The following is a 23,687-nucleotide window of genomic DNA, read 5'->3' as shown; positions in this document are numbered from 1 at the left end:
GCCTGTAAGCCAGCTGCAGATCCAACATGCTCGATGGCGGGCTTTTCTCATACTTCTGGTTAGTATGCGTGTGTTCATCCTTGGAGGATCTGGCTCTAAGTGAGCCCCTCACACCTGCTTTCCCATGCAGGGGGCGCGGCCATGAGGGGGCCATTGGGGCCTGCGCTCTGTAAGCACTCCACTCCAGCCACTGTTCGGTGTCTCTGTGCACTGTGTTTGGGACAGAGAAGTACCCATTACACAACAAGAAGAATGCTCAAAGCTGAAGGAAATACAGGAAGCAGAACTCCTCTTTGTTCCACTGAGGGAGTCATTTTCCACACACACACACACAAAAGAGAAAAGTGAAAGAGTGATGTCAGGAAACCCACATTTCCACTCACCCAGTAGAGAGCACCCGCCACCAGGAGCCCAGACTCTATAGCTTGCTTTCATACAATAATTTGGTTTTAAAGAATCACATCCATCTTGCCTATTTGAAAGTCTTCCCTTGGGGAGTGTCCCCTCTCTGGAAAGCCGCCTTAGAGATAAAGGGCTCCCTTTATGGGAACTGAGCTGATTACCTTCATGTCTAATTCAAATGATTCCTTTTATCACAATGACAGTGGACTTTAAAATGAGTCTGAGACTCTGGGGATTTTCCTCAACAGGAGATAAAAACATGACAGAGAAGCAGACCTAGTTACTGTGTCCCAATGCAGGCAGTGTTTTTTGTCCCCCTTCCTCCCTGTATGCTGGAAGCATTGAAAGAATAAATAGAACGAGTTAATAATTGTTGAGTTTCGAATTTTGCAGGAAGTAGCAGGACTCGAGATGGTATTCACTTTGTGTGGTCATATTTTAATGCCTGGAGATATCTACTGTCTCTGAATTAAGGAATATGGTAGAAAAAGCTCAAAAGTTTGGATATGTGCAACCTAAGAGATTGCTCTTTGTTTTAAACTGTGCGCTTTGGCTGGAAATAAGGTTTTTCCTTCCATCTTCTTGCGTGTATCCTCTGAGCCTGTGGTGTGTAAAGACCCCTCTATACTCAGCTTTCCTAAACCTTGTCTGCTCTGCAACCACCCAAGTATGAATGCTTCTGAATTTCGTGGGGGCAGCTCTCGATAGAGGGCAGGGTAGGAGTCCCAGTGGGACCCTCCAAAATGGCCAGTCTGGCATTGGTGACTTCATTCTCTATCCTCACCCTTCCTCCTCTCTGCCCCCACCACAGCTTTCCCTGCCTCCTGTCCCAGAGATGATGAGAACAGGTTTCTAGTGGGGCAATGTGCCATTCTGTGGTACCATTCCAATCCTTGGAAAGGGAAAAAGATGGGGCCAATTTTGTGTGCAGGCAGCATGGAAGATGCCTACAGGGAATGATTTTTTTAAATGCCTAGGAGAGTTATCATTTTAAAGTTTATGAGTTATGAGTCTAATAGGTGAATCAGATATTTTAGAAGACAGACAGGATGAAAAGAACTTGAAGAAACATGACAAGGATACCAACACTGTTGATTCAAGGGACCAAAAACCCAGGCCATGTTTCAGAAAAGACATTCTTCCACCTTTGAATCCAACTAGGTGTAAGACAGCCTGCTTGCTTCCATTATTCTGGAGGCTCTTTCTAGGAAAATCTTGATAACTGGTACAATATTTATTACTTCTGGGGAAGACAGGAAAGCTCAGAGTCTTTTCCTCATTTAAAATTCCCTCTTGAATTTTATTAATTTTAATGATATTTGGAAACTTCAATGTCAGTTGGGTTTGATTGATATCTCTGTTTTGAAAAATATATAAAGTTATACTCAATATTTATTTTCTTTATCCTGGAGGAAGTTATGCTTAGACCTTGTCCGTCTATTTCCATAGAAATACGATAGTGATACATTATGTATGTTTAAAATTCTTATGAAAATTTGATGCAAATGCCAGGAGCTTCTTTAGTCAGCAAAAACCCTTTGGACCTTAAAGCCTGGTAACCCAGAACCAAAGGATGAGTTGGCTTAGAATGCCTTTGTAATTCAGTTGTCTGAATACAGATTAGGAATAATATGTCGATGTGCTGAACTCATTTTCTAACATTAGCAATGAGAAATTTATGACTGAGTCTCAGTGTTTCAGGATTACTCTCCCCTCCCAATCATCGGAGACCAGCCAGTGCTGCAGCGCAGAAATAAATATTACTGTTGCCATGGAAACTGGGATCACCTTGGAGATGATTAATACGAGCAGGGCTAATGGTGGAGCTGCAATCACATCATTTCTGGCCAAATTAATAAACAAAGAGCAACAAATGCTTTTCTAAAAGCATTTGAGCCAAAATCCTCCTTTCCAGACCATTTAAGAATTATCATCCAGTTCTGTTCTCTGTAAGGAAGTCTCCTTTCCATTTTCATTCACTGAAAAACTTTTTGCTAGCTCAGTTGCAGGGGGCATTGAATGACTCTTTCAGGGGGCAAAAAGGAAGGTTTGATGATGAACTCCACCTCGTAAAGGAAAACTTAAAGAGCATGGTTTTTTTTTCTATTATTTTCTCCTTTTGCCGTGGATCCTCATCTTTTGAGAATCTAGTGTCTCTAGATTATCATAATCTTTGAAGTTTTAAATGTTTGTAGTTTCTACAGAGATTGCTTGCTTGAGAGAGCTTTGCCAAACCATCAAATACAGGGTGCTATTATGAAGAAAGTCTTTTATTGGGCAGGAAGAGATGATTACTGTTTAAACAAAAGACTTACTGGAAAATGGAGACAATTAAAAAAAATCTTTGTTACCTGGCATGGTTGGTTGGAGATTAAGTTGTCCTGGTTTTAAAAGATGATAAAATCATTATCAACAAAGAGTTCCAGTCACATATTTCTCTCAGAAATTTTAGTATCAGAGGGAGAAATGATAATAGAAATAGTTATGCACTTCAGGTAAAGAGGGTTACATTATGAAAATAGTTTAAAAAATCAGTCATGTCAGGGGCTGTCCTGGTGGCATAGCGGTTAAGTTTGCGAGCTCCACTTCAGCAGCCCAGGGTTCACGAGTTCAGATCCCAGGCGCAGACCTATGCCCCTCTCATCAAGCCATGCTGTGGTGGTGTCCCACATACAAAATAGTGGAAGAGTGACATGGATATTAGTTCACCGTCAATCTTCCTCACCAAAAACAAAAAAAATCAATCATGTCAAAAATGATTGCTTTGATGCCTGTAATTTACTTTATAATACTCCTCCTGGACACAGAGATGTTACTAGAGATGTATCAATAATGACGAATAACAGAAAATCCCAGAAATCTCAGTGGTTTAATTCAATAAAGATTATTTCCCATTTCCAACACAATCCAATTTTAACATCCCACTTAACAATCTTAAAATCATAAAAGAGACCATGGGTCTCATATGCCTCCTATGGGGATCCAATGAGAAGTCCACAATACCATCTATAAAATGCTCTGGCCAAAAAACCTCACTGATCAGACAACCCATACATAGGACATATGGGCCAGAGAAACTTCTGAAATAACACCAGAGGGAAGCAATCAGTTGAATCCAAAATGTGGATTTGGTTTCTTCAACAAAGAATTTGCAAGGAAAAAAAAAGGAAGAGGAACCTAAAGATTAAGAGAGAAATATTAACTGATTATAATGTGTGGACCTTGTTTGTATTCTGATATGAAGAAACCAACAGAAAAAAAATTATGAAACAATTGGGGGAAATTTGAATACCAAGTGAGTATTTGATAATATTAAGGAATTAGTGTTAACTTTTTTGGTGTGGTGATGGTGTTGTGATTAAATTAAGATGAAAGGAGACTCCTCTAGGGATAAATGCTGGAACATTTACAGATGAAATGCTATATCTGGGACCTGCTCCAAAATAACTCACTGGGTAATGGTAGTGGGGTGAGACCTCGACCTTTTTCTTTTTTTAACCTCTCATCAACAGCAGAGACTTTGCTCATTAGTAAAATGATATTAGAAATGAGTTTCCATTATGAAAACGAGTAGCTTGCTAAAAACAAAAATGGATGTGAGAGATAGGCTTCCACTTGTGAAATCTGTGGAATTTAAGACAAGAAGATTGGCTAAAATGTTTTGGAGTTATCCCTGCAGTTGTAGGAACAGGTTTAAAAGTCCTGGGATCCCTTTTATTTCCTTCTTCATCTTTTACCATTAAAGATGATGCCTGAGGATTTATTCCTAAATTGTTCAATATCCAGATATTGGTTCAGAGGATTCTAGTTGCATCTGCCCATTTTTGAATAACTGAATCCTGACTCTAGATCAGTGATTCTTTTTTTTTCTTAGTGTTATTATTTATGTACCATCTATTTTTAAATTTAATTTTAGTTTTTAATTTTAATTTTTGCTTTTATAGCAGTAACATTGGATTATAACATTATATAACTTTCACATGTACATCATAATATATTTTGAATTCTGTTTAGATTACATCATGTTCACCACACAAAGACTAATTATAACCCATCACCACAGCTGTATGCCTAATCACCCCTTCCCCCGCCTCCCCCCTTCCCCTCTGGTAACCATCAAACCAATCTCTTTTGCTATGTGTTTGTTTGTCATTGTTTTTTCTTCTACTTATGAGTGAGATCATGTGGTATTTGACTTTCTCCCTCTGAGTTATTTCACTTAGCATAATACCCTCAAGATCCATCCATGTTGTCACAAGTGGCCAGATTTCGTCTTTTCTTATGGCTGAGTGGTATTCCATTGTGTATATATGCCACATCTTCTTTATCCATTCATCCCTTGATGGGCACCTAGGTTGCTTCCAAGTCTTGGCTATTGTGAATATGTTGTGATGGACATAAGGGTGTATGTGTCTTTATGCATTTGTGTTTTCAAGTTCTTTGGATAAATACCCAGCAATGAAATACTGGATCATGTGGTAGATCTATTTGCAACTTTCTGAGGATACTCCATACTGCTTTCCATAGTGGCTGCACCAGTTTACACTCCCACCAGCAGTGTACAAGTGTTCCCTTCTCCCCACATCCTCTCCAACACGTGTTGTTTCCTGTCTTGTTAATTATAGCCATTCTGACCAGAGTGAGGTGATATCTCATTGTAGTTTTGATTTGCATTTCCCTCATAGTTAATGATGTTGGGCATCTTTTCATGCACCTGTTGGCCATCTGTATATCTTCTTTGGCGAAATCTCTGTTCAGATAGATCAGTGATTCTGAAAGTGTGTTTCTGGGACCCCCAGGGACCTCAAGACTTGGAAGAGGTCTGTGAGGTGGAAATTATTTTCCTAATAATAAGGTTATGTTTGCTTTTTTGCTCTCATTCTCAGGAGTGTACCATGGAGTTTTCCAGAGGCTATACGATGCATGAAAACATCATTGCTCTGACAACTAGTGGGAGGTGTGTTTATATATTAGAAAGTTCTCAGTTTTATTTTCCAATACAATAAATGCCCTTAGACATAAAACACATAATCAAAATTTCTTTGGAGCCTTCAACAAGTTTTAAGAGTATAAAGGGTTCCTGAGCCAAAAAGAGTTTGGGAACCTCTACTTTAGATTGTTATCGTGTCTGCCTTGAATGAAACTGTTATGAAAGATACTGATGGGGTTCAGAACACGCTATCCCAAAATACGGCCCCTTGGCGTACTGACCAGTTTAAGCTGAAGGAGTTTGAGAAAATGGCAGATGCACCTCCCCCTACTTGCTCTTCTTCCCTGAAAGGAGGAAATAAATCTCCCAGGCGAAGGGTGCCCCCCTGTACCAGGAGGAAGGGAGACATCCTCCTCACCGGAGGAGAGAATTTAGGGCTGAGAAGGCTGTGTAAACACAACTTGTTAATTCACCATTTGGTACCCCAAGCCCAAACTCCTTTGTCTTGTGAATTCCTCACAAATTTATTATTTCCTTGTCTGAAAGGTATAAAGCCTTCCTGCTCTGGTCACTTCTTCGATCTTCATTCTCTTGAATGAAGGCACCCACGTACATGGAAGAATTTAATAAAATTTGTATGTGTGCTTTTCCCTGTTAATCTAGCTTTGTTAGTTTAATTTTCAGACCCAGTCAGGAACTCTAAGAGGGTTGAGGAAAACTTCTCCCTCCCCTAGAGGGGAAGAGGAGCATATAAATTCTTGGTGAATTAGAACCTTATCAGGTTTACAGAACAGTTTTTCTCCTACTTGCTAATAAATGTCTCTATCGTCACAGAACTTGGTAGGAGACTTGCCTTCATTATAACCTGGCAGCAAGGGGAGAGACTAGCTACACAGATCCGTGACTATTGGTGAGTTATATAAACGACCAAAAAGAACTTAATGGTTATTTGTGCCCATGAAAACCACAAAGTATGTACTCAGGAGACTTGGAATAAAGGGTTAGGAAGTTGGAGGAGGAATAAGGCTAAGGGACGAGAAGGTAGTGGAATCCAAATTCAGGCAGAGAAGAGAGGAGGAGGAGTTGGGGGAGGGGCTGGTATGCAGGGAATGTAGCATTTCTAGGTCCTAGAAAAAACCAGGTGATATGGGACTTAGGCTCCTCCATTCCCAGCAGTTCCTGAAAATAGTTCTCTGGCAGTTAAGCCAGGCCTGGTTTTCCCTTCTTGAGAAGAGAATTTCCAGGAGAAGAACAGAGCCTGCGGAAGTATTATTTCCCCTGCCCCACCCAAGACTGGGACCATTTACTGGACAACAGTGGTGTTCGACTCCACAGCTAGAGAGAAAAGGCTTAAAATAAGTTGTAATCAATTAATCAATTAACAACCATGAATGATCATTTTAGAGCTTTTCCTCTTGGGAGCTCAGAGGATGGAGGAAGTTACTTCCAAAGAACGTGTGCATAGAGAGGAAGAGGAGAGTATGAAGGCTGACCTGCAAACAGACACATGTTAAAATTTCCCTAGGGCATCCTCTGGGCAGGTCAAGGGCATCTCCTCACCCGGGTGCTTTTTCAAGTGTTGCTGGGAATATGCGTCACTCTGCTTCTCAAGGTTTAGAAGACTTAGTTTTACCCTAAGGGATTTCTTCCTTTCGTTTTTTTTATAATGATTTTAGTTTTCAGAAGATCTGTCACTGAGAAAGCAAGAAACTTAGAATATACTCAAATCCATTCCGTTATAGGTGACATGACTAAACAATTTTTGAGTTTCTGGATCATGTCAGATATAGTCTTTTCAAAACTGTTTGCCTTTGGTCTTCCCAGCCTTATCCAGCCTCTTCATTCTGAGTCCATGGTTTCCACCTCCTCATCCTTCATGCTGTCAGCAGGAGTTCTGTTCATCCACAAGGCTAGAGCGGACCATAGAGGCAGGACGGTGACCCAGGCCAGAGTGAATGGTTCGTGTCCAGAGCAAGGTGTGAGCTAAAGGCCATGGCCTTTGTCCACTGGCTATGTCCACGCAGTGAAGGAGGATTTGGTTACCCGAGTTTTGTAAGCTCTTTGAAGGACGGGCAATGTCTTAATTGGCTTTGTTTCTGCAGTGCCTAGCACAATGCCTGGTACACAATGGGCTCTCAAGAAGTGATTGTGACAGTGGCTGTCTGAGGGTGGGATCATGGGGGACATTTCACTTTCTCAGTTATACAGTTCCATTTTGTTGGGACAGGTTTGTTTTTTATAGCGACCACACATTATTTCCATAACCGGTAATATCATGCAAATAACTTTAAATGTATGAATAATAGTTGAAGAAAGCCCTGAAAGCAAAGGGGAAGAAGTAGCTTGGGGTGTCAGATCAAAAGGAAAAACCTAGGTGTGGTTGAGAACCTAAATAGACAGGGAACAGCTAATGACAGGAGAGCAAGAGAGGAAGATGTGAAAGACACAGCTCCGGTAAGAATCAGCCTCTGTGGTCCAAAGGAGGCAGGACACAGATGTAGTTTCAAGCTATGCTTTGGGGAGCTGGGGGAGGGAGAAAGCATGAGAAAGGAGTAAACCATAAATACTATCTCAGCCTCTGAAATGAGGAAGGTACGCCACTTGGTCCAGGGCAGGGGCTGCTGTCTGGAGGAATAGCATTTCAGGCAAAAAGGCATACAGTGGAGAAAGCCTTAAAGCAGGTAAAAGCCTGTTGTGTTCCATGCACAGGAAGAAAAGCGAGTGGGTGCAGCTGAGTGAGGGGGAGTAGTTGATAAGGTCAGAGGAGTAATGAGAGAGACTATGCAGGGTTCTGTCTGAATGATCCATAGATTAAATACTAAATATTTAAATATTTGAGAGAAGGCTATAGTTTGAAGACTAGATGTTTTGGTGTAATTTTATAAACTTACAATATTTTGTATCAAAATTTCTTAGTGTATGTCACTGCCAGAACTCTAGAGTAAGAAAAGAATGGCTTGTATTAAATTTACTTTGTAAGCTGATGAACACATTGTTAGTCAATATAAAGCACAATGTAGTGTTCACATGCCAAAGAGAATATATTTCACTTAGATTTCTTCACAAGAGAATTTTGTCCTGTCTGTTAAATGGTAATGAACATACTACACTATTAGGGATAATTAGAGCCTATATTGAATATAATCCAGGTTCTCTATGTCCTTCATACTTTTTGCTCATATATATTTTATTCGACTCTCTTAAGGCCCTGAGTCAGTAATAGACTATAAAAACAAGCTCATAAAATGCAAGAGACTTTGAAAGGTATCTCTTTAACTCTTCAACTAACGGGCTGGAAAGTTAATTTGACTTCTCAGGTTATTAACATTGTAAATGACAACACAGGGTAATGCATTTGGAATTTGGAAATGCTTTGGGGAAAAATATATACCTACTGAAGACAGAAAATATCTGAATGCAGAAAGAAAGTAATTTCATTTTGTAAATAATAATTTCTGAACAGCTTTGAGCTATTGATGACTCATTAGTTGACAACTTCAAATTAATGATTAATCCACTAACCCTTAGGGTGAATGACTCAAATGAGCTGGATTAATACACATTGTCAACGTCTACTAAAACATATTTTAAAATCAACTAAGAATATTTTCTCACCGTTTCAGTGATTAAAAATTATGAGCTTGGTTTTATTCCAAATAAAGTGTAAACGGAATGTCTTTTGCTGTGCATGGGTTTTCAATAAGCAGGAAACACATATTGCATTTTCTCCTCCCTCTGTCCCCAAAATCCCACACTGCTTCCTTCCCTCCTCCTTGGCTTGCCATCTTCCTTCTAGTTCATGTGGTTTATTGAATATGGATGCAAATTACTCATTTTAGTTCCATAGATCTTGTTCAAAGATAATACAATGGCTCAGAAGGGCGAAATGGCATAATTTTCATGTCAGAGTTACATAGTTAATATATTAAAAAACAGGAAATCAGTGTTAAAATAAATACTAAAAACTCCCATTCCAAATTCTGTAACTTTGATAGGGTTAGTCCCTCGTATATCACCTCCCACCCCCACTCACCCCACACACCCTTCTAAGATATTACGAACATTTCAAACTATATTTTCTGCCTGAGATTTTAGATACTATTCTCTCTACGAGTCCTAAAAAACCCCAAATCTATTCATCAGATTTTGAATATATGTTTTTAAAAGCCTGGTTTGATTTTAATTGATGTGGATACTGGCAATCAAGAGTCCTGGATTCCAGTCCTGATTTGGACACTAACTTCTGTGTTCCACTGGGCGTCAGCTCTAATGTCCTTATTGCTTCTAAATTCCAGATTTTTGTGTTTCTATTAGCAAGTATTCTATATTTTGTACCACAAGTATTGTGGCCTTGTCTAGATTATAAACAATTGCACTGCAAACAAAATCTTAATCTAATTTGTAGAGTGCACATGCTCCTGGAGACACAGTCTGTGCTATTGGATGATGAGAAAGAACTAGAGAATTATTAGAAACCTCAAACTATTACTTGGTGAATTAATAGGAAAGGAGACAAAACTAAAATGAATTTTTTCAATCATTTCTGTAATACAATAGCTACTGAACTAACCAGTAGTAAAGGGAATCAATAAGAAAACACACTAAGTTTGGGATTATAGCAAAAACCAACTTGATGTTGTGAGAATGACGAGATCCTATGCGTAGGTTTCCTGTATCCTCTTTATTCCTTATTTTCTCTTTTTGTACACTGTCAGCAGCAGAAGAAATATAAATGTAAGTAAGTTTACCAAAGACGGTTTCAAGAATCGGAATTGACCTGCCGACATGTAAAGGTTATGTGACCTAATTCTGTGCCTTTAATGAGCCCGGTTCTTGGGCAGGCCTGATGGATCTTTTTTTGCAGATTTACTTTACTTCAAATTTTTATTTTACATGATGTGTTTCTGTAAGTATTAAAAAGGGTTAAATTTGCACTGCTAAAACAAGTAACTAATTTTGAAACAATATTGTGCTAAAAAAAGTTTTCCTTTTTACCAGTATTACCACTTTTTCTTCTAAAATTATACAGACAGAAACACTAATTTGAGCCTGAAAGCTTTTACAATTGGTGGCTGCTGTTAGCCAACTATGGGATTTTATAGCTTGTGTTAAGTATCAAAATCATTATTTCCTGCTTCAAAGAAGCTCTGCCTCTTTTGTTTAGGTTATTATACTTACATTAAGATTATCAACGCTAAAGTGAATCTAAAACTGATCAGACGTTCTGCTTTAGGCCACCTGCCATCACCTGGTCTGGATACCTTCCACCTTGCTTATAAATCTGCCAACTCCTGGCTCACTGTTCTGAAGAAGCTTCTCTGGTTTGCGGGAAAGTATTAGTTCCCTATGGCTACTGTAACAAATTACACAAACTTAGTGGATTAAATTTATTTATGTCTATTTATCACATGTTTGTTCTCTTACAGTTTTGGAAGCCAGGATTCCAAAATCAGTTTCAGTTGGCTAAAGTCAAGGTGTCCGTAGGGCTTGTTCCTGTGGAGGCTCTGAGGGGAAAATCCACTTGTTGGCTTTTTCCAGCTTCTAGAGCTTTGTTCTTTGCATTTCTTGGCTCTTGGCTCCTCCCTCCATCTTCAAAGCCGGGATCTTAGCATCTTCCATTCTCTCTGTGCTTTGCTCACATCATCTTCTCCTCTGTAGTCAATCCTCCTCTGCCTCCTTCTTTTAAGGACTCTTGTGGTTACATTGATCCCACCTGAATAATCCAAGATACTGTCCCCCATTTCAAGATCCTTAACTTAGAGTTGCAAGTCTATTTTGCCATATAAGGTAATATCCGCAGGTTCCAGGGAGTGGGACATGGGCATTTTTAGGGGGCCTTTATTCACCCTACCACAGGGGATATATTTGGGGGTGGGATGGAGAGGAGGTGAAGGTTGGAAAGCTCTTAGGTGACCCTTTAGGTAGTAACAGCACATATATGTTGAATGCTCACTCTGTGTGCACCCCAGCATCATCCCCGACCCTCTATGAGCATCAGCTCATTTACTCTACAGCAGCTGGGGAACGGGGCTGACCCTTGATTGGTACGCATTGGTGGGCTTGCCTCACCAGTTCTCAGCACCTCTGATGAGTCATTGCCCATGCCCACGGCCACTTGACAAGAAAGTGGCAGAGCCAGGATTTGCACCCAGTACTCTGGCTCCAACATCCATGAGTCTAACCACTCTGCTCCACCACAGGTCCTGCCTCTCATTTGAGAAGCAAACTGGAGGAATGAGATAGTGAGAGGCAGTGCATCTTCATCCCAGAGCACCAAGAACCCTGGACCTTTAGAGTTAGAAACGACCTTATAGTTTATGTTCTCACTCATCTCAGTTCACAGCTGAGGAATCTAAGGCCTGAAATTAAGAAATTAATTGAAGTTGAATTAACTGAAATTGACAGTTTAAGTGATTTACACAAGGCTATGGAGCTGGGGTGGCAAAGCCATGGGGGATGTTGCGGTCTTCCCACCTGCTCAGCTAAGAAAACTCTCTCTCAGCTTTCCCACCTCTCAAGGGTACAGCCCATGGCATGGGCTGAATTGTGCCCCTTGTATTCACATGTTTAAATTCTAAGCCCCTGTACCTCAGGATGTAACCATATTTGGGGATAGGGCCTTTAAAAAGGTGATTAAGGTGAAACAGACTGACAGGGTGGGGCTCTAATCCAGTATGATGGTGTCCTTATAAGAAGAGATGAGCAGACACAGAGCAAAGGCCATGTGAAGACACAGCAAGAAGGTGACCTTCTGCAAGCCGAGGAGACAGGCCTCAGGAGAGACCAAACACCTTTATCTTGGACCTCTAGCCTCTAGATCTGTGAGAAAAGAAGTTTCTATTGTTTAAGCCACCCAGTGTTAGGTATTTTGTTATGGCAGCCCGAGCAGGCTAATACTCAGATCAGCCACACGCCGTAGAAACTGGACTGGAGGCAGCTAGCCCACGGACCAGATTCCTGGGGTTTCCCAGAGGAAGAAATGGAGTTTCTAAATAATTTTCAATGCCTATAAAAGCCCAAGGGAAGTGTACAGAATACAGTCTAACTAATTTCAGGTTTCTTTGTTTTTGGGTGGAATTATACCAAGTTGATACGCTAACATTAGCTACTTCCCATTCATCTGAAGCTTTAATTAGCAACAAGTGTCTTTGACTAATTTAAAATGAGAAAACTATTTATCATTTGATAAAGTTAATTTGTTTGGTAAATAAAAACCTCAGGCTTTTTGATGGAGAGAAGGTTGACTAGGAATCACTGCTTTGAGCCCCAAATTCCTTTTTTGGGATCCTTCAAGACCCATGCTGTTTAGTCCTCTTCAAGTTGCTACAGCCCTTTCAGGGGTGAACTGAGCAAATTATACAGCTTTAGTCATTTGTCACATCAAAGGTGTTGAGAGCCATCGTTTTCAAATCTGGGAGTATCACTGACATTTGCTAGATGCTATACATCGCGTTATTTTCCAGAGAGTCAATGAAATTTTAAGTGGAAATGATCCCAAGTGTATTAAACAGGGTTCTCCAGAGAAACTGAGCCAACAGGATACATAGAGAGATTTATTATGAGGGATTGGCTCACGTGACTGTGGAAGCCAAGAAGTCCTACGATTTCCCGCCTCTCTGTAAGCTAGAGAGGCCCAGAAAGCTGGTGGTGTAGTTCTGGTACAAACTCAAGGCCCCGTCTGAGTCTGAAGGCCTGAGGACCGGGAGCACTGACGTCCAAAGGCAGGAGAAGATGGATGTCCCAGCTGAAGCAGAGAGAGGGAATTAGCCCTTTCTCTGCCTTTTTGTTCTATTCAGGCCTTCAACGGATTGGACAATGTCCACCTGCCTTAGTGAGGACAATTTTGTTTACTTCATCTACAGATTCAAGCTAATCTCTTCTGGAGACACCCTAACAGACACACCTAGAAATGTGGGCATCCCTTAGCCCCATCAAGTTGACACATAAAATTAACCATCACATCAAGATGACAAAATATGAAAAGAGCCTAATTCAACAGGTGGATGGACCTAGCTCTTTAACCAAATAGAAGCAAAATAAAAAAGCCACAGCACCCAGTACCTATACCAGGGTATCAAGAACCTTCAGTAGAATGTACCTCAAAGTTTGAGAAACAGTACTTTAAGCAGAAATGTACATTTTATTTAGAAAATAATGGCAAATGTATGAAGAACACAAACTTCTATTAAGAACAGAAGTTTATTAAATGCTTTATAGTAAAATATTGAGCCCACTGTATTACAATACACAGGCCTGATGTTCTAACAAGTAACACTGTGCCTCAGGCAAGCTCATGACGCCAACACAGGGGGAATCATGGGGAGCTACAAACAGAAATATATCTTCCTTCTCCTCTTCCATAATATCTGCAACACTGATGTTCAGAAACATTTACACATCGGGGAAAACTTGTAAAATTTCCTGAGTATTCCATGAAACAATTCTTAAAATTATGTTACCTTAATGGAAAACATGAAAATTTTCTGATGAAAAATCTATTTTAATATTTATAATTTTCAATAACTGAGAACCACAATCCTAAATATTTATTACACCATAAGAAAGTCTTTGGAGTCCTCATAAGGTTTTCCAGCACAAAGTAAATTTCAAGGCAATTTATCAAGGACTAATTTCTCTTGAACCACCAAGTTAGTGATATGCGAAGATAAAAAGAAATGTCAAGGTTAGCTGATTATTTTCCAAATAACAGGATCTAAAAAATATTGGGGGATAATAAGGATGTGGGAATGAGTAGATAGTGGGTAACAGAGACGACCTGGAAAAGGTACAGAGACTATCAACATTAACTAGCATATAATGTATTTTAATTCATTAGTCAATATTTTCTTCATGGATATAATTACTTTAAGATAGCATTTCTAAAAACTATATTGGTTCATTCATTTTTCAAGTCAGCTGCAAAGAAATTTTGATTCTGAATATCTAAAATTATAGCTATTTACCCCTAAGAATATCTGGCATTCTCAGCCATGGTTCTTGAATACATGGTTTCTTGATAACATATCACTAAAAATAGAACTGATTTTGAAAAAAATACTATCTTCCTAGAATTCCGAGTAGAAGTCATAATTGACTTGATCAATTCATATCAATTAGCTCACACAGAACTAAACTAATTTAACCAATTCATATTATTTAGCTCACACAGAAGCTAGATCTTTTCCATTTTAAACAATTTAACCAATCCTATATAAAAGCAACTATTCAGAAAATCACATCTTGATTTGCACTCACACTCATTTATAAATACACGTTGAATCTTGGGCTGGAATTTGGTACTTCTAGTCCACACTTGGTACCCTACCTTTTGCTAACTGGACACTTCGTTCTATAAATATGAGCATCAATGAAAGAACTTAAAAGAAAAGAAAAGGAACTTTAATTCAGATGGAAGTATTTTGAATTCATATTAATAAAATATCATGAGTGGAAAGAGATCATAAGCTTTCAAATAAGTGGGAAAAATAAAATCATATGTGATAATATAGAATACTGCCATCATAAGTAACCAGAGCATACAACCATCTCCAGAGAATTAAGTAGCCAGGTCTAATACACTACAAACCATTTGATTAAAAAGGCTTACAAGCAATGTTTAATGAGGAAACACTAGTGAAAATAGTTTTAAAATATATAGCCTTGTAAAATGATATGTTTTTTAACATTAAAACCTTGTTTCAGAAGTTCCTCGCTTTAGGTTGTTACTCAAAAATTCATCATGTTCAAAACTCAAATTATTGTGAGATCTTGAAATCATAATAAGCTTCTCCTTATTGGTAAAGTCTTTTTTGATTGTGGCTTGGGGCACGAGCAATCGCTCCATCGGGTCCTCTTTGTTCTCTAGTTTCATGTACCCTTTGCTGTTGCTTCGATCCAACCGAGGCCAACTTGGATGTTTCCGTTGTTCTGCCTGAACAGTCAGGGTGGAGGGACCCCGGTCTAAGTCTAAGGACTTTGAATGCGACGAGAGCAAATGCAAGGATGTGTTGGACCCAAACTGTCTTCTAGCAGCCCCAGGAGATAAGAGCTGTCCAGCCCCAGCTCCAAGGGCCACAGAGGACTTGTACTGACTTGACAATGACTCCCCAACGGAATTATTCCGCGGGAGCATTGTGCTGACGGGCTGGAAGGACTCAGCGGTGTTGGGCAAAGGGACCACGAGGGAATCCATTGACAAATTCCTTGACCTACTTTTGAGGTTCTCAGCATCCTCCGTGATGCTATCTATACTGGGCTCATCAATAACACAGTTATTAAGTTTGATCACAGGCAACGTGAATGCACTGATGGATGATGACACAATCGACTTGGTTTCACATTTCTTAGGGCCGCTGGTCTTATCATCGGTTGTCTTGGAAGGAGGTGGATAGAGGCCAAAGACAGAGACAGAGCTGTCAGAGGACAAAGGTGGCATAAGATGCCCCAGACTTTTGCTTTCATTTAGCACAAGCTCATCCTCCTCGACAGAGCTGTCCATCCGAAAACTGCTCCTAAAACCTGAGAAAGAGGCAATGGTATTTGCTGCCAGTCTTGAGGTACAGGAGCTCCCATTTTGTTTGACTTCTGTTTCTCCCATCAAACCAGTGTAGATGCCATTCATATGCTTTTGCTCCTTGATCCTTAGCGTGTGGATGTCGATGACGGTGGAATAGATATCCCTCATGTGTATGATTTTGGTTTCTTTGTCACGGTTCTCATGAAGAATGGCATTAGCACAAATGAAAATGAAGATGCCAATCCCCATTGTGAAAGGGCCAAGCATTTTCATTTTATCAGAATGTAAATGTTGCTCAAAGAAGCGAACCACCACACCGCCTTGGTTCCGAATGACCTGAGTTTCGTTCGTTGACAGTGTTGTCTCCGCATCAATAAAATGTTCTTTTTGGGGCCAATATCCAAGGACTGCCATTGCAATTCCTACAATGGAGATAAGCACTCCCAAAATGAGGAAAAAACCAGATGGGGAATAAAGCCGGATTTTGCCTCGAACAACCACGACATCAGCCCGAGGCCGACGCCTGACTGGTTTCTTTTCTTGAGCAGCAGGTGATGGGCTGAGGTTAGCATGATGCTGTGATCTGGCAGAGTCTTGCCTCTTCAAGGCAGCCAGGCCGGTTATCACTCCTCCAGTTGCTATCATAGCTTGGTCTTTTATTCTGAAAAGAAGGGAGAAAGGTAATCTAAGTATGTTCTGGGGTATGCTCACCAATTCAGCAATTATTTATATATTTTTGTTATTGTTGTTGCTTCGTATAACGAAATGGGACACAAGAATATCTTTTTAATTGACATAGTTTGGGTAGAAGTTTTGCTTATTGACTAATGTAAAATTCTGGAGATTCCCTTTTTTGGCTGAATTAGTGTTTCCATTATTAATGAGATGCGAGCTCAAGGTGTACTTTACTTAAATAATTTTATCATTTATTATGTAAAATAGTCCCCTGGTCCCAAGACACATTCTCTCTCTCTCTCACACGTGCATGCGTGCACACACATACATACACACACACACACACACACCTCATCCTTCATTATTTGTTTTATTTCAAAGAAATGGAAAAATCCAGAACACTTAATAGGCCCCCCAAAAACCCTAGACTTACAAAGAGAATACAGTCCAGCAATTTATGATTCTAAGACCAGTCTTGTGACAGTCACTAATGAACTCTTAACTACCACATTTAATATCTCCCTCTCAATTCTCATCTTCCTTACTTCTCTGTTTCCATAGATATTACTGGCCTCTCCTTTCTTGAGACTCTCTTCTCCAGTCTTTTATGATACTGAGTCTTCCTGGCTCTTCCCTGATCTTACTGACTATTTCAGTTTTGGCTCATCTTCCCTCACCTAAAAGGAGACCACCTTCCCCCGAGGGTCCTGTCCTTGGCCATCTTCTCTTTACACTCTCTCTTGGCATCCGTATCCACTTCTACACCTTCCACCCTTTCCTTTATGCTAATGAGTCCCAAGCCTATATTTCAAGTCATAGCCTGAGTTTCAATTTCACATTTCAACTCTCCGTCGGGGAACACATGTATATACATTCGTGCACTGCTAGCAAAGCTGAACTCTCCTTCCACCACACACCACACAGAGCTGAATTCTCCTTCCACCGGCACTACTTGACTTGTCTGACTTTTCTGATGGTGTCAGTTCTCAGGCTTGACTCTTCATAGTTATCTTTAACTCCACCCTTTTTTCTTCCTCTCATCTTCCAATCAGGTTCTAAATCCTGGAAATTTTCACCACCATCAATTTCACCACTCTGTTCCAACCCTCCTCTTCCTAGCCTAGTGCAACTCTTATTAACTCTTACTAGACCATTATAATAACCTCCCAACCAGTCTTCAAAACTCCAATTTCTCTTTCTCCACAATCAAGCTTACATACGGAGGGCAGGTTATTATGCCAAAACACAGCTCTGGAGTTGTTTAAAGAGTGGAATAATGGATAAAATAATCCCCACTACCTACCAAAGTTTAATCTGAGATTTCAGACTTAAATTTATCTTTATCTCTACTCTTCCCTTTCATTTACATAAAACCAAAACCAACAATATTCCCTGTGCTCCGTACTATACTGTTTCTGAGACTTTGTTAATAATGTTTCATCTGTCTAGATCCCCCTTCTTCTCCCCCTAATTTCACATATTAACATCTGGCTAGTCATCAAAGCTCATATCCCACTTCCTTTATGAAGGCTTCTCTGGTGGACTCAGCAAATTCCACAGAGTTCTCATTCCTCAGAGCATTTTTAGCAAGTTTTCTACAGCACTCACCATATTATAACATCTTGGTTCTTTCACTTCCTGTGGTCAAACATCAAGTTTAATTCATCTTTTTATTACCATAAACATTCAATATAGTACCTTGTACATAGCCAGTGGTCAAGAAATATTTGCTAAACCACTCAGTAAGGAAGTAATCCTTTTCCTGAGATTAGCTGGATGACCATCATATTACTATACTAACCTTCCTAGTTAAAAATGTGAACAAAGAAAATTAATACCAAGACAAAAAGCAACATTTTGTGAGTTGGTAAAATATTTGTCATTATTTGTTATGAATCGTTCTCAAGCTGCCAAGTCTGGCTGGTGGGAAACGCAGGATATTTTAAGACTCACAAGGTCTCTGGCAAATTTCTGAGAGGGTTTTGTTATGGCATCAAACCTCATCTTGCAAAATCAACCTCTCCTTCTGAATTGCTATTTATGATTTCTGAATTGTGTTTAAAGAACAGGGTTGTGGACGGCATCTACAGTTTTAGCTAGCTGAACAAGCTGGTGAGTAAATCCAGTCTCCAGGGAAATTTTAACTAGGATTAAAATATTTAATGTTGGAAGAACAAACGATATCATAACCCACGGCTCTAGTCTACACAATTTATAAAAGTATACATACTACCACTCAGGACTTCTCCCAAATCTTGGATAGAACAAAGCTTAGTGTCAACCTATGGATTCTAGAACCCAAACCAGTTTCAAATGTTTGAATAAAATGCTTAGATTGGATAGCAGCCATCTAACTCAGTTATTTCCATATGGCAGGATAGGGATTTAGACTGAAATCCTTCTGAATAGAATGAAAACAAGGGCAAAAAGCTTTTATCTGGTTTAAAAGCAACCATGTTGAGTTACCCTTCCATCCAGATTCCTAGTCCTCCCCCACTTGTTAAAACATTTTCTGCTAGCATCCCCATTTTCCATTCCTGATGCTGATAGAAGAAAGGGGGCTGGAAGAGAGGCAATTATTTTGAGAAAGATAGATGAGGACAGGAAGTTGGGAAAGAGCGATGAGTGACTGGGCTCCTATGTGAGCAAGTAAAGCAGGTGAGCCCAGACAGCAAGATAAAGCAAGGTCAGTTTGAGTGTGAAAATGCATAGAAAATGAGAGGAGAAAAGACTCCTGGAGGAGTTTAGAAATAAAGAATAGAATGAGGGGGCAATGGAAGGAGTACACATCTTCTTCAGCCCGACTATGCTGGCCAGGCCCCAAGGGACACCAAGACTCCCAAGGATTAGCAAGCTCAGGTTGGGGGCCAATGTCCTCCTTGAATGTGATTGAGGGCAATTCAATACTAAGACAACCCAACCCGACCTTGAGGGGAAAACAAGGGGGCACAAACTCAGTCCCGGCTTCAAGAGCTTGAAACCTAATGACGGAGCTAATCTATCTAAACAAAAGGGACTGAGAGAACCCATAGAGTGAAAGTCTCAATTATGGACGGCCTTTACAGTAGGCTTCATGCATTCTGATATTTATCACAGGAAAAAAGTCAAGTGAGGGGCCAGCCTGGTGGTGCAGCAGCTGAGTTCATGCACTGTGCTTCAGGGGCCGGGTGTTTGCTGGTTCAGATCCTGGGCGCCGACCTACACACCGCTTGGCAAGCCATGCTGTAGCAGGCGTCCCACATATAAAGTAGAGGAAGATGGGTACAGATGTTAGCTCAGGGCCAAGACTCCTCAATAAAAAGAGGAGGATTGGCGGCAGATATGAGCTCAGGGCTAATCGTCCTAAAAAAAAAAAAAAGTCAAGTGAATAGCATTTCGGAGAAGGTCAAGTGAAAGAAAGGCTGGAGGTCAGAGCTCCAGTGTGCCCTAAGCATACAGCTCAACCCTCAGGCGGAGACCAGGTAAGGCTGGAGAGGAAGAGGGCCAGGTCTCAGAAGGGGACCAGTGTCTTTCTCAAACTTGCATTTTACACTCATTCGCAGTGGACCCAGAGTAAGACACAAATACGTTGTCGTCATCTTAGGAAAATTAACCTCAACTTGTAGCTGAACGCAGTAATGAGAGGCTCATCCTGGGAAATAGCCTGAGATGCTACAGGCAGTTTTGCTTACACCTGATGAGACTATAAAACCTGGAGAGAACATTGTAGTCTGCATCTTCAAACTGCAATGTCAACTTGGTCCAAAGTGTCCAGGATAAGCGAAATCAGCCTCTGTCTATGTTTTCATTTGTGCTGCCAAACTCCATCCCCTCCACCCTCACTTTGGTCACTTTTGGTTTTTTTGGTGGCATGGAGGGCATGGGCGATAGAGACCCTGTTAACTACAGTCTCCTTTTCATAACAAACGACAGCATCTTCCTAAGTTTTAATAATAACAATGATAGCATAAGAGCTAACTCAGACTGCCCACGGTCTGGCACTATTCTAAGAGCTTTAGGTCTAAGAACATATGGATTCTCACAACAATTCTGGAAGCAGAGACAATAATATGAACTCTATTTTTCAGAGGAGAAAACTGATGCTCAGAGAGTTTAGGTAAGTTGCCTAAGGTCACACAGCTCAGCGGCAGCTCCAGAGTCTGTGGTCTTACAGAGTCTGAGATATGGCTAGACCTCCAAATTTGCTCTCACTCGAGGTTTTCTTTCCTTGTCAGTTTTCCTTATTTTGATTCGTGTTTCCATCAGAAAACCAGACCTTCAAGAATGCTGCTTTGCCTTTAAAACTGCAACTATGGACCAACCGACTTCCATTTCTCGAATCACACTGACATCCCAGGAAAAGCCAGGTGTAACAGATGAGGCTGAAGACGTGTCCTTGGGTGAGCATCAGGCCCCTCACACTGTGCAGATCTCCTCCAGCACAGGAAGGTGCTGACTCAGAGCACACCACTCCCCATCTCCACACTTCTCTTTGCTCCCTACCTTCCCTGACAGGGCAGGGCCGGTACTTATTTCTTCAAAGACCCAAGTGAAGAATTTTGCTACACCAAACTTCATTTTGTTAACTTGGGCACAGAGTTTTTGCTTATCAATTTCTCTGGAACCAAACCTTCATCCAAACTTTTAGAACTTGAAGATCAAGTATAGAGCCCAGAGCCCTGTGGTATTTCACTAGACACCTCCTCCTAGGTGGACACTGTTAATTTGTGTAGCTATTCATTCATGTAATTAGTAAAAACTGATATCTGGCTTTGCAGAAGTATAGGGCTCAAAATAACGTTCTTTGGCCTCAAGAATATAATGATCAGCAATCATCTTTCTCATGAGGCCATTCAACTAGTTATAAATAAACCTAACTAGAGGGTTAGTCACACTCAACGTTTCCATATTCTCTAAAAAGATATCATGATTTTGTCAGGGCTGGCCCCACCGGTGGCTCAGTAGTTAAGTGCGCATGTTCTGCTTTGGCGGCCTGGGGTTCACTGGCTTGGATCCTGGGTGCGGACGTGGCACCACTTGGGAAGCCATGCTGTGGGAGGCGTCCCACGTATAAAGTAGAGGAAGATGGGCATGGATCTGAGCTCAGGGCCAGTCTTTCTCAGCAAAAAGAGGAGGATGGGCAGCAGATGTTAGCTCAGGGCTAATCTTCCTCGAAAAAGAAAAAAAAAAGATATGATTTTGTCAAAAGCAAACTAAAAGACAGATATACATAATATTCTTCTCCTGCCAAGCCAAAATAAAAATTAATTTGGATTAACTTTTGGCCACACTTTGATCATCCTATTTTCCATTCCTAATGTTCATAGATCAGCCACAATTATGCCAGCAACAGGTATCAAGATTACCAGCTCAAAATTTGTGCAACATACCTTCACTGTGCAAACCAGGACCCTGTTGGACTATCTCCAGGCCTCTGCCATGCTACCCAGTCATTGCAGATCTCAGAAATCTCCAGCAGGAATTCAGTCTCATTTTCTACCTTTCTCACTCCAGATGTAGACTCTTGCCTCATTCAAACACTCCATTACTGTCAGCTCACCTACCTTGGGTTCATCTTCCCCTCCGGACCATGTTTACTGCCCCTCTTGCAGCAGAAAGCTCTTTCTCCTTGACACGGAAGATTTCTGCCTTGTGTATCATATTAACACTAGATCAGCGCTTCTATCTTCAGGCTTATCCTCCCCTATTCTTGCTTCGATAATAATCTTAAAAGCCTTATTGTTGTTACCTTTTACTGTCTTTACAAGCTTAAACCCATTCTGGAATTTGCTTTTCATGGCACTAGTCCCTACCAGTTTTCAGTCTTTAAACACTCACAGAAGTTTATTCCTGTACACTCAGGTCCTCTTCTGACCAAACTGACCTACTTTTCTGACCACATTCTGAGCCTACCATACATCAGACATGGTTCTAGATGCATTCACACACTTATATCTAAGATGCTGATAGGGAAATAGGCCTGCAGAATTGAGAGACTTTAGAAGTCTTTGAATCCAGACATTCCTTTTCGCCAAGAAAGGACCAGGAATGTCATCTAAGATCCAACAATGAATTGGCAGAAAGAATAGGACTGGAATTCAAGTTTTCAGACTCCCAGTCCAACGTTCACTCTTGATTATATGTTCCTCTTTCTATTTTTTTTCACGTTATCCCAATACCTTGCAGAGGGCCTGGAATGTAATAAATACGTAAGTTCGTCTGTTGACTGTGAACTGACTTGATGGATGCTTGAAAAGACTGAAATGTGCTGGGCATAGGGGCACAGAGTTAATAATACCTGGTCTCTGATTGCGCGGAATACAGAGTTCAGTGGGAAAGCAGTCAAAGTACGCATTTAAAATGAAATGAACTAATTGCTATGATGGAGTGATACTGGAGAATGCTCTTCCTCACTATCTGGAGAAATCAGGGGAGGCATCCCAGAAGCGGCAGCCATTCATAGGGGCTTGGCGCATGAGTAGGAGCTGGCCATGTAGATAGATTCTAATTCATCCTGTCCTTCACTGTCTCACAAGGGTCCTTGTCCTATGGTTTTCTTCATCTTTTCAATAATAGGCTGAAGTATTCCTATTATTTTAAATATATTTGTATTGTCTTAGTTACATGCTTGAATTTTTATTCTTATCTTGAGGTTTAAAAATTCACCAGAATACGAGGTATCTGCCAAAAGGAAGTAAAAATTAATCTATGCCTTCAGGACCAAACAAAAACATTATATAAAAACCCCATGTGGTATGACAAATGTGACAGATGGAAACATTTTCTGTTCAAGCTAGAAAGAGTTTTAGGACTTTCTTCCCAGTAGAGACATTTTAAACTTTTAGAACAGGATTTTTAGTCTATATCTTTGCCAGAGCTGAAACAGAAAATGCATATGGGTGACTAATAGTTCAATCATATTAAACTTTAAAAAATAAGAATAGACTGCAAATCATTTCTCTTTTTTTTTTTTTTTGAGGAAGATTAGCCCTAAGCTAACATCTGCCTCCAATCCTCCTTTTTGCTGAGGAAGACTGGCCCTGGGTTAACACCTGTGCCCATCTTGCTCTATATGTGGAATGCCTGCCACAGCACGGCTTGATAAGTGGTGACTAGATCCTCGCCTGGGATCCGAACCGGTGAACCCTGGGCCACCGAAGCAGAGCACACAGACCTAACTACTGC

At 40.5% G+C, this 23,687-nt stretch overlaps 1 protein-coding gene across 3 annotated transcripts in view; it reads right to left on the bottom strand.

Annotated features, from left to right (window-relative positions):
- Positions 1–13,512: 13,512 nt before the first annotated feature.
- Positions 13,513–23,687, bottom strand: part of TMEM200A (transmembrane protein 200A) — a 75,548-nt gene continuing 65,373 nt past the window's right edge. For all 3 annotated transcript variants that reach the window (XM_070496378.1, XM_014847697.3, XM_070496376.1), the window contains one exon: positions 13,513–16,509. In XM_070496378.1, the coding sequence (XP_070352479.1) occupies positions 15,018–16,493 (1,476 nt within the window). In that variant the 5' untranslated portion in view covers positions 16,494–16,509 and the 3' untranslated portion in view covers positions 13,513–15,017. The remainder of the gene's footprint in view (positions 16,510–23,687) is intronic.

Source organism: Equus asinus, chromosome 24, assembly GCF_041296235.1.
Source record: "Equus asinus isolate D_3611 breed Donkey chromosome 24, EquAss-T2T_v2, whole genome shotgun sequence".
Taxonomy (NCBI): domain Eukaryota; kingdom Metazoa; phylum Chordata; class Mammalia; order Perissodactyla; family Equidae; genus Equus; species Equus asinus.
Note: the sequence above shows the minus strand (reverse complement) of the source record. Positions and strands in the feature narration are given on the sequence as shown.